Genomic DNA, 12,403 nt, shown 5'->3' with positions numbered 1-12,403 from the left:
TTCATTCTTAGGCCAGTCCTCACATCTTAAGAGCTTCCTAAGGTGGTAGGTTTTGTCCTGCTTCAGTGGCAGACCCATCCATAGACCAGCCCACCAAAGAGCAGAGGCCTCTGGGTAAATCCCCTTGGGCCCCGCCCCTGAAGCTTGTGCCATATCAGTTAGAGCTGAAAGAATTTATACTCTCACTGCATCACCGTGTGGCTCTCTCAGTGTGTCCTGGCTCAGCCCCCTCGTCGAGGGCCAAAACTGCCATTCAGCCCTCTTCTATGAGACATGAAGTACTTGGACCAAGGAACCAGGAAAATAATTACAGAAAATTTGAACAGCATCAGTCAAGTTTCCCCAAGTAGGGCTTCCTACTCAAAAAAAAAAAAAAAAAAGGGCAGGGGTGGGGGGCCATGAAAACGGTGGAGAGATTACTGGGCCCCAGGACCTCTCTACTGAGGTGACAACACTCTGTCCACATGTGTGTGTGTGGCAGGGGCAGGGGGCAGGGGGCAGGGTATAGCCTCACTCCTTGTCTTCCTCAGCTGGTGCCTTGTCATTAAAGATAGTGTGTGTAAACAGAGCCAGCAGCAGAGACATAGGAGGTCCTGACAAGCCTCATAGTCATAGCTGCTCATGGGCACAGGGCCATCTTTGAGTCCTGGAGGGGAAGCAGGGCCTGTGGAATGCAGGTCGTGAGTCCTGTCCTTTGGGTTGCAGTTGGGGACTCACGTAGAGGGAATCCCAGAGCAAGGAGCCAAGGGGGAAGCCGATCTGGGGCTTGAAGAGTGGTGAGGTGAAGTCCACGGTCCTCCTGACAAACTCCCGGTCTCCAGCACTTGGCCCGTAGGGGAAGAGGAGAACACCTGGGCCGGTACAAAGAGGAGCAGGAAGTTCTCAAGGGCCCCAAAGTCATTAAGGCTGGTAGGGCATTTCACCTCCAAGAAGCCTTCCCTGACCCCATGGACTGTAGGCTGCCATGACCCCATGGGGTCATGACCCCATGGACTGTAGCCTGCCAGGCTCCTCTGTCCATGGGATTTTCCGGGCAAGAACCTTAGAGTGGGTTGCCATTCCCTACTCTAGGAGATGTCCCCGACCCAGGGATTGAACCAAAGTCTCTTGCATCTCCTGCATTGGCAGGCAGATTCTTTACCACTGAGCCACCTGGGAAGCCCTACACCGCTCTCCTGACCCCAGCTGTGATGGCATCTACAGGATCTGTTATCTACAAGATTCCCTCACACATCAGCCTTGCTTCTCGGCACTTTTCACCTTATTTCTGGTAACCCCAAATTCTTTGGGGATCTCCTCCCCAGGTGACACCAGGACTGCTTTTCCTGTCCATGCCTTTATTCCAGCTGTTTAGGCCCTCCTGTCTGCATGGGGCACTTCCTCTCCCCAGTTCCTATTTACTCTTTCCAGGAAGCCTCCTCTTCACCTTGAATCCACCCCTGACATTCCCTTAGGGCCTTCCAATAAGTGCACCTAATATCCTGGGTTTGTTCCTCTAATGGCATCTACTGAGGCAGAAGATATGTCTCTCTCTAAACAGCCCCTTGGTCATTTCTGTATCTCTAGCTCCTAGCCCAGCACCATGTGCAAAGCCAGCCCTCAGCACCCAACTCTGATGCTCTTGCATTGTCCGCTGTAGGGCTCTTCTGATTTGAAACAACATAGTCTGTGAGCAAGCAGGATGAGACTAAACACTCAGTTACCCATCCCTATCAAGGGGATAGGGAGAGCAGCTGGACTTCCCATGACCCAGATGGAGCAGTGGAGAGATCCACAGAACCCCCAACAACTCACAAGGGCCGTCATTGGCAGATACAATCCAGCTGCCACAACTACAACCACCACGTCTAGCTCCATCCTCTTCCTCCCAGGGCAGAGAGGCTCTAGCTCTATGGAATCACTTGCCTTTCCCAGGGTTAACAGGGACTGATGCAGCTGTGGAGTGGGTACCTGTAGAAGTCCCAGGAGTGGAGGTGGTAAGGGTCTGGGAGGTTGTTGAGGGTAGTGATGCTGTGCTTCCCCCACAGTCTGCCCTCTGTGAGGTTGTGCTTTTTTCTGGGCAGGCAAGGAAAGAAGACTGGAGTGGGTGTGACAGTCAGAGAGTAGTAAAATTTAAGAGAGTCACAGACTTTAGGAGCTGGGAGAGACAGCTAGAAACCTGTGTTCTGGTCATCCCCAAACCACCCCCTGCAGAAAAGCAGTTATCTCCTGGGGTAGAGGGGATGGTGAGCCTGTGACTCACCATACCTGCCACTGACTTCATCTTCTCATGGACCTGACTTCCAGCTGGGAGTGCTAGCTCACGTCCTCTCTCAGGCACTCCTCTGAGCTGAATTGAGCTAACTGGGCTACTGTAAGAGACCAAGACCCCAGAGTCCCCCTACCTGATGTCTCAGCCTTCATGGTGGAGCCTGTGACTGTTGGAGAAGTGCTGGTAACAGACAGAGGAGTGGGGTGACTTGTGAATCGGGTGGCGGAGCTCCAGGTGACTGCAGGGTCAGGGGCTGATTGAGAGAATAAAGAATTAGTGGTGCTTGTTATGGAAAGTGAGGTGCCAACTGAGGTTCCCAGGGCGGTGTCGTGGTGGGTTGGTGCTGTGCACAGTCCTGTGATAGTGGTGGTAGACTGAGTTGTGTGACTGTCCCTGGAGGGTGCTGGGGTGAAGGTTGTCACTTCATCTGCAGTGGATGTACCCTGAAGAACACTTTTGGAGGTTGAGTGTCCACTTGGTTTGAATGAAGTTGCAGATGAGGCTATTTTGATTGTGCTCATCATGGGGGAGAATAAATTCATGGTTTGGGGTTCTTGTGTGGTCTGTGTGCCTTGTGTGGAAACTATTTGAGAAATAGCTGATGCTTCCTGAGGAGAGATGCTGGTAGACAGTGGGGTTGACTGCCTTGTTGGGACTATTACAGTTTGGATGAAGGAGATACAAACATGACTGTTTTGAAGGTTTGAGTCATACTGGAGCTTGAGCTGCTGATAAGAATACCCCCAGTGGTCTCTGTCCCTCGTGTCCAGTGAGTCTGGGAAAATGCTAACTGAGATATTCTCAGACAGCAGTATGTGGTTAGTTCTTCCTGTTTTCTACTGTTGAGACTTCAGATGTAACTCAAGAAATACTAGCAGGGGAGGTGGATGCTCTTTCTGTGATCAATGTACTGGCAGCTACTGGTGTTGACAATGGTTCTTTTTCTGACTGAGTTGTGTGGCTGTCACTGAAGGATGGAGAAGTGAGTGTTATTGTTTTATCTGGAGTAAATATCTCATAAGAAACATCTGTAGAGATTGAACTTTTAGTATAGGGCCATCCTGTGGTCTTTGTGTCTTTGCTTTAGTGAGGATGGAAAACCATAGATGTTTGTGGAGTTGAAGAACTGGTAGAAAGGAGTAGATTGTACTGATGACTGCCATGGTGTAGAAGCTTTGGGAGTGAATGGAGAAGAACTTCCAGTTACAAAAGGGGATTTGTCTATTGTGTTTCTTACAGTGTTGTCTGTTGGCCTTTTTGTTCCTAATATTTTTGATGTTACTGTAGGTGTATACCTCACATGGGGTGGGAATGAAGTGGTTGTTGTACCTGAAGGGGATGTCCTCTGGGAAGTACCTTCTGTAGACTTGTGTGCATGTGTCGATGATGAGAGAGTTGATGTTCTCACAGCTGTGATGGTGGTGGTTTGAATTCCACTGGTGGTTTTCATGCTTGGAGTCTGGTGGTTCTGAGGAGACATTGATGTTTTCCCAGTAGAAGTGGTGAAAGGGGGTAAGGTTGATTGTTTCTCTGGTCCACTTGTCATTGACACTGTGGAGACTGGATGGATATGTCTCGGTAGAGTTGGTGATGTGTTCCTCGGGTTTCCTACAGTGGTGTCTGCTGAGGTTTTTGTTCTCCATATTTTTGATGTTACTGTAGGTGTATGCCTCACATAGGGTGGGAATGAAGTGATTGTTGTACCTGAAGGAGATGTCCTCTGGGAAGTGTCTTCTGTAGATTTGAGTGCACGTGTCGATGATGAGACAGTTGATATTCTCACTGCTGTGATAGTGGTGGTTTGTGTTCCTCTGGTGGTCTTCATGCTCGGAGTCTGGTGGTTCTGAGAAGATGCTGATGTTTTCCCAGTAGAAGTGGTGGAAGGGGGTAAGGTTGATTGTTTCTCTGGTCCAGTTGTCATTGACACTGTGGAGACTGGATGGATATGTCTCGGTAGAGTTGGTGATGTGTTCCTCGGGTTTCCTACAGTGGTGTCTGCTGAGGTTTTTGTTCTCCATATTTTTGATGTTACTGTAGGTGTATGCCTCACATGGGGTGGGAATGAAGTGGTTGTTGTACCTGAAGGAGATGTCCTCTGGGAAGTGCCTTCTGTAGATCTGTGTGCATGTGTTGATGATGAGACAGTTGATGTTCTCACAGCTGTGATGGTGGTGGTTTGAGTTCCACTGGTGGTTTTCATGCTTGGAGTCTGGTGGTTCTGAGGAGACATTGATGTTTTCCCAGTAGAAGTGGTGAAAGGGGGTAAGGTTGATTGTTTCTCTGGTCCACTTGTCATTGACACTGTGGAGACTGGATGGATATGTCTCGGTAGAGTTGGTGATGTGTTCCTCGGGTTTCCTACAGTGGTGTCTGCTGAGGTTTTTGTTCTCCATATTTTTGATGTTACTGTAGGTGTATGCCTCACATAGGGTGGGAATGAAGTGATTGTTGTACCTGAAGGAGATGTCCTCTGGGAAGTGTCTTCTGTAGATTTGAGTGCACGTGTCGATGATGAGACAGTTGATATTCTCACTGCTGTGATAGTGGTGGTTTGTGTTCCTCTGGTGGTCTTCATGCTCGGAGTCTGGTGGTTCTGAGAAGATGCTGATGTTTTCCCAGTAGAAGTGGTGGAAGGGGGTAAGGTTGATTGTTTCTCTGGTCCAGTTGTCATTGACACTGTGGAGACTGGATGGATATGTCTCGGTAGAGTTGGTGATGTGTTCCTCGGGTTTCCTACAGTGGTGTCTGCTGAGGTTTTTGTTCTCCATATTTTTGATGTTACTGTAGGTGTTTGCCTCACATGGGGTGGGAATGAAGTGGTGGTTGTACCTGAAGGAGATGTCCTCTGGGAAGTGCCTTCTGTAGATCTGTGTGCATGTGTTGATGATGAGACAGTTGATGTTCTCACAGCTGTGATGGTGGTGGTTTGAGTTCCACTGGTGGTTTTCATGCTTGGAGTCTGGTGGTTCTGAGGAGACATTGATGTTTTCCCAGTAGAAGTGGTGAAAGGGGGTAAGGTTGATTGTTTCTCTGGTCCAGTTGTCATTGACACTGTGGAGACTGGATGGATATGTCTCGGTAGAGTTGGTGATGTGTTCCTCGGGTTTCCTACAGTGGTATCTGCTGAGGTTTTTGTTCTCCATATTTTTGATGTTACTGTAGGTGTATGCCTCACATAGGGTGGGAATGAAGTGATTGTTGTACCTGAAGGAGATGTCCTCTGGGAAGTGTCTTCTGTAGATTTGAGTGCACGTGTCGATGATGAGACAGTTGATATTCTCACTGCTGTGATAGTGGTGGTTTGTGTTCCTCTGGTGGTCTTCATGCTCGGAGTCTGGTGGTTCTGAGAAGATGCTGATGTTTTCCCAGTAGAAGTGGTGAAAGGGGGTAAAGTTGATTGTTTCTCTGGTCCAGTTGTCATTGACACTGTGGAGACTGGATGGATATGTCTCGGTAGAGTTGGTGATGTGTTCCTCGGGTTTCCTACAGTGGTGTCTGCTGAGGTTTTTGTTCTCCATATTTTTGATGTTACTGTAGGTGTTTGCCTCACATGGGGTGGGAATGAAGTGGTGGTTGTACCTGAAGGAGATGTCCTCTGGGAAGTGCCTTCTGTAGATCTGTGTGCATGTGTTGATGATGAGACAGTTGATGTTCTCACAGCTGTGATGGTGGTGGTTTGAGTTCCACTGGTGGTTTTCATGCTTGGAGTCTGGTGGTTCTGAGGAGACATTGATATTTTCCCAGTAGAAGTGGTGAAAGGGGGTAAAGTTGATTGTTTCTCTGGTCCAGTTGTCATTGACACTGTGGAGACTGGATGGATATGTCTCGGTAGAGTTGGTGATGTGGTCCTCGGGTTTCCTACAGTGGTTATCTGCTGAGGTTTTTGTTCTCCATATTTTTGATGTTACTGTAGGTGTATGCCTCACATAGGGTGGGAATGAAGTGATTGTTGTACCTGAAGGAGATGTCCTCTGGGAAGTGTCTTCTGTAGATTTGAGTGCATGTGTCGATGATGAGACAGTTGATATTCTCACTGCTGTGATAGTGGTGGTTTGTGTTCCTCTGGTGGTCTTCATGCTCGGAGTCTGGTGGTTCTGAGAAGATGCTGATGTTTTCCCAGTAGAAGTGGTGGAAGGGGGTAAGGTTGATTGTTTCTCTGGTCCAGTTGTCATTGACACTGTGGAGACTGGATGGATATGTCTCGGTAGAGTTGGTGATGTGTTCCTCGGGCTTCCTACAGTGGTGTCTGCTGAGGACTTTGTTCTCCATATTTTTGATGTTACTGTAGGTGTATACCTCACATGGGGTAGGAATGAAGTGGTTGTTGTACCTGAAGGAGATATCCTCTGGGAAGTGCCTTCTGTAGATCTGTGTGCACGTGTTGATGATGAGACAGTTGATGTTCTCACAGCTGTGATGGTGGTGGTTTGTTTTCCTCTGGTGGTGTTCATGCTCGGGGTCTGGTGGTTCTGAGAAGATGCTGATGTCATTGGAGATGTATTGCTTACATTTGATGGGGAGAACGTTCTGTCTGTTGAGGTTGGTGCTGTCAACATTTTTGATTTTGTTGTAAGCGTGTGACTCATGCCAGATGAGACTGAAGAGATTGTTTTGCCATGGGTAGTTTTCAATTGTGTTGCATGTCCACATGAAGTGGATGAAGGTAATGACTGCCTCACTTCTGTGGTGGTGGTGGTTTGGGATTCTTCCTTGGTCTTTCTGAGCTGAGCCTGATAGTTTTGAGTAGTGGAACTGGAATAAAATGCCTTTGATTGTCTCTTTCCTCCAGCTGCTATTGAGACTGCTGAGGTGACTGGATCAAAGCTGCTAGTATCAGAGGGTGATATTTCCTTTGCTTGACCTACAGTGATGTTGGCTGAGGTTGTTCCTGTCATCAGTTCTGATGATGTGGGAGGTGTGTGGCTGATGCTGGAAGGGGACAGGTCCTCAGTAACACTGCTTGTCAGACAGTTTCTGCTTGTCAAAGATGCCCACTGGGTTTGGGCAGTGCCTGTAAATATAAGATACAAGGACTCATGAGACAAGAGAGTTTCCTTCTGTGATGTTGGAGTTTATAATACAATTATTTTTCACATGTAGCACTCTATATCACAGTGCTTCATAATGAATGGCTGCAGAATTAATTATTAAACCATGTCTAAGATTTCTTTTCTCGTGCTCCAAAATCACAGATCTTATTTTCTTGGGCTCCAAAATCATTGGCAGCAGTGACTGCAGCCATGAAATTAAAAGACTCTTGCTTCTTAGAAGGAAAGCTATGACAAACCTAGACAATATATTAAAAAGCAGAGACATCGCTTTGCAGACAAAGGTCCATAGAGTCAAAGCTATGGTCCTTCCAGTAGTCATATATGGATGTGAGAGCTGGTCCATAAAGAATGCTGAGTGACAAAGAACTGATGCTCTCAAACTGTGGTGTTGGAGAAGACTCTTAAGACTCCCTTGGACTGCAAGGAGATCAAACCAGTCAGTCCTAAAGGAAATCAATCCTGAATACTCATTAGAAGTACCGTTGCTGAAGCTGGGGCTCCAATATTTTGGTCACCTGATGAAAAGAGGTGACTCATTAGAAAAGACTTGGATATGGGGAAGTTTGAGGGCAGGGGAGAAGGAGGCAACAGAGGATGAAATGGTTGGATGGCATCGCTGACTCAATGGATATGAGTTTGAGCAAACTTCGAGAGATAATGAAGGACAGGGAGGCCTGGTGGACTGCAGTCCACAAGGTCATAAAGAGTTTGACATGATTTAGCAACTAAACAACAAACAACAAGATTTCTACCAATACTGTGCCACCTAGTCATAAATAATACTGCAACGAATGTCTTTGTGCTAACATTTTCTCCATTACCATAAATTTTCTGGGTTTGCTCATTGAAATTGGCTCAATACACTCCAACTTTCCCCATATAAGGCTTATATGGAAGCCAAGCTACATGAGCTTCCATCCTAGAACAGTGTTTTAATTAAAATACACACACTGTTTATTCAATCACAAAATTTCAAAATTTTGCATATCTTATACAAATATTGTTCAAACATGATAAAGGAAATGAATAGCCTTCTGTATTTTTCATAGCCTCTTTTTCTTTTCCTTAACCTAGTGTTCATCTCTCAGTTTTCCTTCCCACCTGTCTCCTAATCCCATCTCTAAAAAGTTTTCACTCCCCGCCTCCACCCACCCCCCCCACCAGCGACAATCTTGAGTTCTTTTCTTTCTCTCTCATTGTTGTTGTTTAGTTGCTAAGTCATGTCCAGCTCTTTGGGATCCCTTTGACTGTAGCCTGCCAGGATCCTCCATCCATGGGATTTCCTAGGCAAGAATTCTGGAGTGGGTTGTCATTTCCTTCTCCTGGGTATCTTCCCAACTCAGGAATCGAACCCATGTCTCCTGCATTGGCAGGAGGATTCTTTGTCATTGAGCCACCAGGGAAGCCTTTCTCTCTTGTATCTCATCTCAAACACCCAAGAATTTTGCTGACCCATCAGGACCTTCTTCAAAAAGCAAGAAAAGGGAAACATTATGAACTTGTGTATTTGAATACCTAATATGACTAGATATATGTACTGCTGACAGCACACGTCAATTACTTGTACTGTCTCACATGACTTTGTTTACCAGTATAAAGTATTTGGGAAGCCACCAGGGAAGCCCAAGAATACTGGAGTGGGTAGCCTATCCCTTCTCCAGAGGATCGTCCTGACCCAGGAATCAAATCAGGGTCTCCTGCATTGCAGGCAAATACTTTACCAACTGAGCTACCAGGGAAGCCCAAATCATTTGGGAGTGCACCTAATAATACAAGAGAATTTATGAGGACTCAAGTGTATAAGTGACTCGCTCTTCTCTGGAATATTTTTTTTTTTCGGGGGGAGGACTCTCTTATATTCAGATATATATTTTTTATTTCATTTTACTGTCATCTTTTTGGGTGGTCCCTCTTCCTACAATCCAGAACTGTCCCTACTTTTCTTTTTAACTGGGAGTAATATGAGTTCTGGTTATTTGTAAAATCACGTGGGAGGTCCTGAAAACAGACCAACCTCAGCAAGCTGTTTCTCAAGGCACCATTGCCTTACAATTGCCAGCAGGCGGGCAAGTAGGTGAGGCACAGAGCCGGGCCTAAGCTACTTTTGGATACATTCCTGTTACTTTCTTTTTCAATCAGAAGGGGGAAAAATCAATATAATAATAATGAATATGTAATAATGATCCACCTTTGATTGCATTAGTCCAACACAGTCATAAAATATAGCTTTTAATGTTGTTTTTTTTTAATCAGAGGAAGAAGCCCAGGAAGACAAAAGTGCCTAGGGCCCATAAAAGTCATTGGATGGCCCTTTTTATAGATACTCTCAACAAAAGTCTATACCCAGTGTTAAAGACAGAGGAATAATAGTAGCAGTTTATTGATGACAATGTAATTTCATTTTATATTTTACATTAGTTCAGGTACATTATCTGATTTTTTCACCCAAACTACCTTTAACTTAAAAAAAAATTTTCTTTTAAAAAACACAGAGCTAACATCTTTTTGATTTAACCCTTAGGTGGACAATAAATTTTTTCCAATACAATTTGTTGTATACAACAATGAATCCAGTTTTAGTAAATTTGCAGTATTTAGTTCTTTACAGAAATACTTTTCCCATTAATCAGGAGATGTTCTCTTAAGAAACATGAACATTAAGGCTAAGACACTACTCTTTCTTTGAAAAGAGCTCTTTTCTCCAAGGGGAAAATAGCCAGTTTTTTTTTTTTTTAATTAATAATTTTTTTATTGAAGGATAATTGCTTTACAGAATTTTGTTGTTTTCTGTCAAACATCAACATGAATCAGCCATAGATATCTATATATATCCTCTCCCTTTTGAATAGCTGTTTTTTTAAAATACTTACGAGAAGGGGACGGATTTTTCATGATTAGCCAGATTCAAAACACTCCTCTAGACGCTCCCTGGTGGTCTAGTGGTTAGGATTCGGCCCTCTCAAAACACTCCTCTAGGTGCTGAGTGCTCTGACATTCATTCAAGGCTTCAGAAGTAATTTTGTCAACTGTGAATGTGTGTTTGTGCTCAGTCACTCAGTTGTGTTTGACTCTTGCAACACCATGGTGGTAGCCTGAAAGGCTCCTCTGTCCATGGGATTCTCCAGGCAAGAACACTGGAATGGGTTGCCACTCCCTTCTCCAGGAGATCTTCCCCACTTTCTCTTCTTAAAAAAGCGATTTGATGGATAAACAAGTTCCTACAGTATAGTAAATGGAAGTATATTCAATATCCTGTGATAACCATAATGGCAAAGGATATATATGTGTAGCTGAGGCACTTTACTGTACAGCAGAAGTTTATACAACATCGTTAAGTCCACTATACTTCAATAAAACTTTGACTTTCAAGTGAGGGAGAGTGACTATGAATCAGCTCTAATTAATTAAAAAGTGACTCACCCTGTAGCTCTAATTTGTTGAAAGTGACTCACCTACTATTTATTAATAGTAACTAATTACAGGTGACATGCTTCTAAGCTGGTATGGATAAATGCACAGATTGAGCTGCAGACCTGTGTTAGAAAGTCCTTGGGTTTCTACTTCACCCAAAATGACTCTGCTTCAATTTTCTTTTTTTTCAGTTCCACAAGTATTTATTAAGCACTTATCTGAGCAATCTGCTTCAACTTTAAAAGGGGACTTCCACAAACACATGAAAAGATGCTCAACATCACTCATTATCAGAGAAATGCAAATCAAAACCACTATGAGGTACCATTTCACACCAGTCAGAATGGCTGTGATCCAAAAGTCTACAAATAATAAATGCTGGAGAGAGTGTGGAGAAAAGGGAACCCTCTTACACTGTTGGTGGGAATGCAAACTAGTACAGCCACTATGGAGAACAGTGTGGAGATTCCTTAAAAAACTGGAAATAGAACTGCCTTATGATCCAGCAATCCCACTGCTGGGCATACACACTGAGGAAACCAGAAGGGAAAGAGACACGTGTACCCCAATGTTCATCGCAGCACTGTTTATAATAGCCAGGACATGGAAGCAACCTAGATGTCCATCAGCAGAGGAATGGATAAGAAAGCAGTGGTACATATACACAATGGAGTATTACTCAGCCATTAAAAAGAATACATTTGAATCAGTTCTAATGAGGTGGATGAAACTGGAGCCTATTATACAGAGTGAAGTAATCCAGAAGGAAAAACACCAATACAGTATACTAACGCATATATATGGAATTTAGAAAGATGGTAACAATAACCCTGTGTACGAGACAACAAAAGAGACAGTGATGTATAGAACAGTCTTATGGACTCTGTGGGAGAGGGAGAGGGTGGGAAGATTTGGGAGAATGGCATTGAAACATGTAAAATATCATGTAAGAAACGAGATGCCAGTCCAGGTTCGATGCACGATACTGGATGCTTGGGGCTAGTGCACTGGGACGACCCAGAGGGATGGTATGGGGAGGGAGGAGGGAGGAGGGTTCAGGATAGGGAACACATGTATACCTGTGGCGGATTCATTTTGATATTTGGCAAAACTAATACAATTATGTAAAGTTTAAAAATAAAATAAAATTAAAAAAAATAAATAAGTAAAAAGGGACTTCCTTTATTCAGAATAATGAGTAGACTTGCTTATAGGACTCCATATTCTATACTTGCTCTCTCCTCAGTAAATTTGCAAAACTCCGTTTCTCTAGTTTGGATTGGAAGACATACCTCTGCAATTATCATCAGACATTATATTTCCCTAAGAACATAAACAAAAGCAATACTCTGTCATTTGGCTTTGAGTCACCAGACAGAAGCTATTTACATACCAAACTTACTAAACTTATTATAGATTCTCAGCAATTAAGAGAAGGCAATGGCAACCCACTCCAGTACTCTTGCCTGGAAAATCCCATGGACGGAGGAGCCTAGTAGGCTGCAGTCCATGGGGTCTCTGAGTCAGACATGACTGAGCGACTTCACTTTCACTTTTCATTTTCATGCATTGGAGAAGGAAATGGCAACCCACTCCAGTGTTCTTACCTGGAGAATCCCAGTGACAGGGAAGCCTGGTGGGCTGCTGTCTATGGGGTCACACAGAGTCGGACGCAACTGAAGCAACTTAG

General features: G+C 44.6%; 1 protein-coding gene and 1 pseudogene across 21 annotated transcripts in view; both read right to left on the bottom strand.

Annotated features, from left to right (window-relative positions):
- Nucleotides 1-12,403, bottom strand: part of MUC4 (mucin 4, cell surface associated) — a 49,927-nt gene that overhangs the window by 23,587 nt on the left and 13,937 nt on the right. For 7 of the 21 annotated variants that reach the window (XR_015164038.1, XR_015164040.1, XR_015164043.1 and 4 more), the window contains exons 1-4: nucleotides 3,581-6,146; nucleotides 2,385-2,504; nucleotides 1,951-2,055; nucleotides 718-851 (exon numbers count right to left, since the gene is read on the bottom strand). Coding sequence is in view for 7 of the 21 variants with exons in the window: in XM_086401117.1 (XP_086257243.1) it covers nucleotides 718-851; nucleotides 1,951-2,055; nucleotides 2,385-2,504; nucleotides 3,581-6,047 (2,826 nt within the window). In the remaining 14 variants the exon portion in view is untranslated. Of the gene's footprint in view, nucleotides 1-717; nucleotides 852-1,950; nucleotides 2,056-2,384; nucleotides 2,505-3,580; nucleotides 7,263-12,403 lie in introns of those variants that run through there. The other 14 variants (XR_015164044.1, XR_015164046.1, XM_086401227.1 and 11 more) reach the window with 11 other exon arrangements.
- Nucleotides 2,512-3,575, bottom strand: LOC147379836 (mucin-4-like; annotated as a pseudogene).

Source organism: Bos grunniens, chromosome 1 (genome assembly GCF_055505025.1).
Source record: "Bos grunniens cultivar Pamir isolate PY7600 chromosome 1, Bosgru_T2T1.0, whole genome shotgun sequence".
NCBI classification, from domain to species: Eukaryota; Metazoa; Chordata; class Mammalia; order Artiodactyla; family Bovidae; genus Bos; species Bos grunniens.
This window is presented reverse-complemented; position numbering and strand designations above follow the sequence as displayed.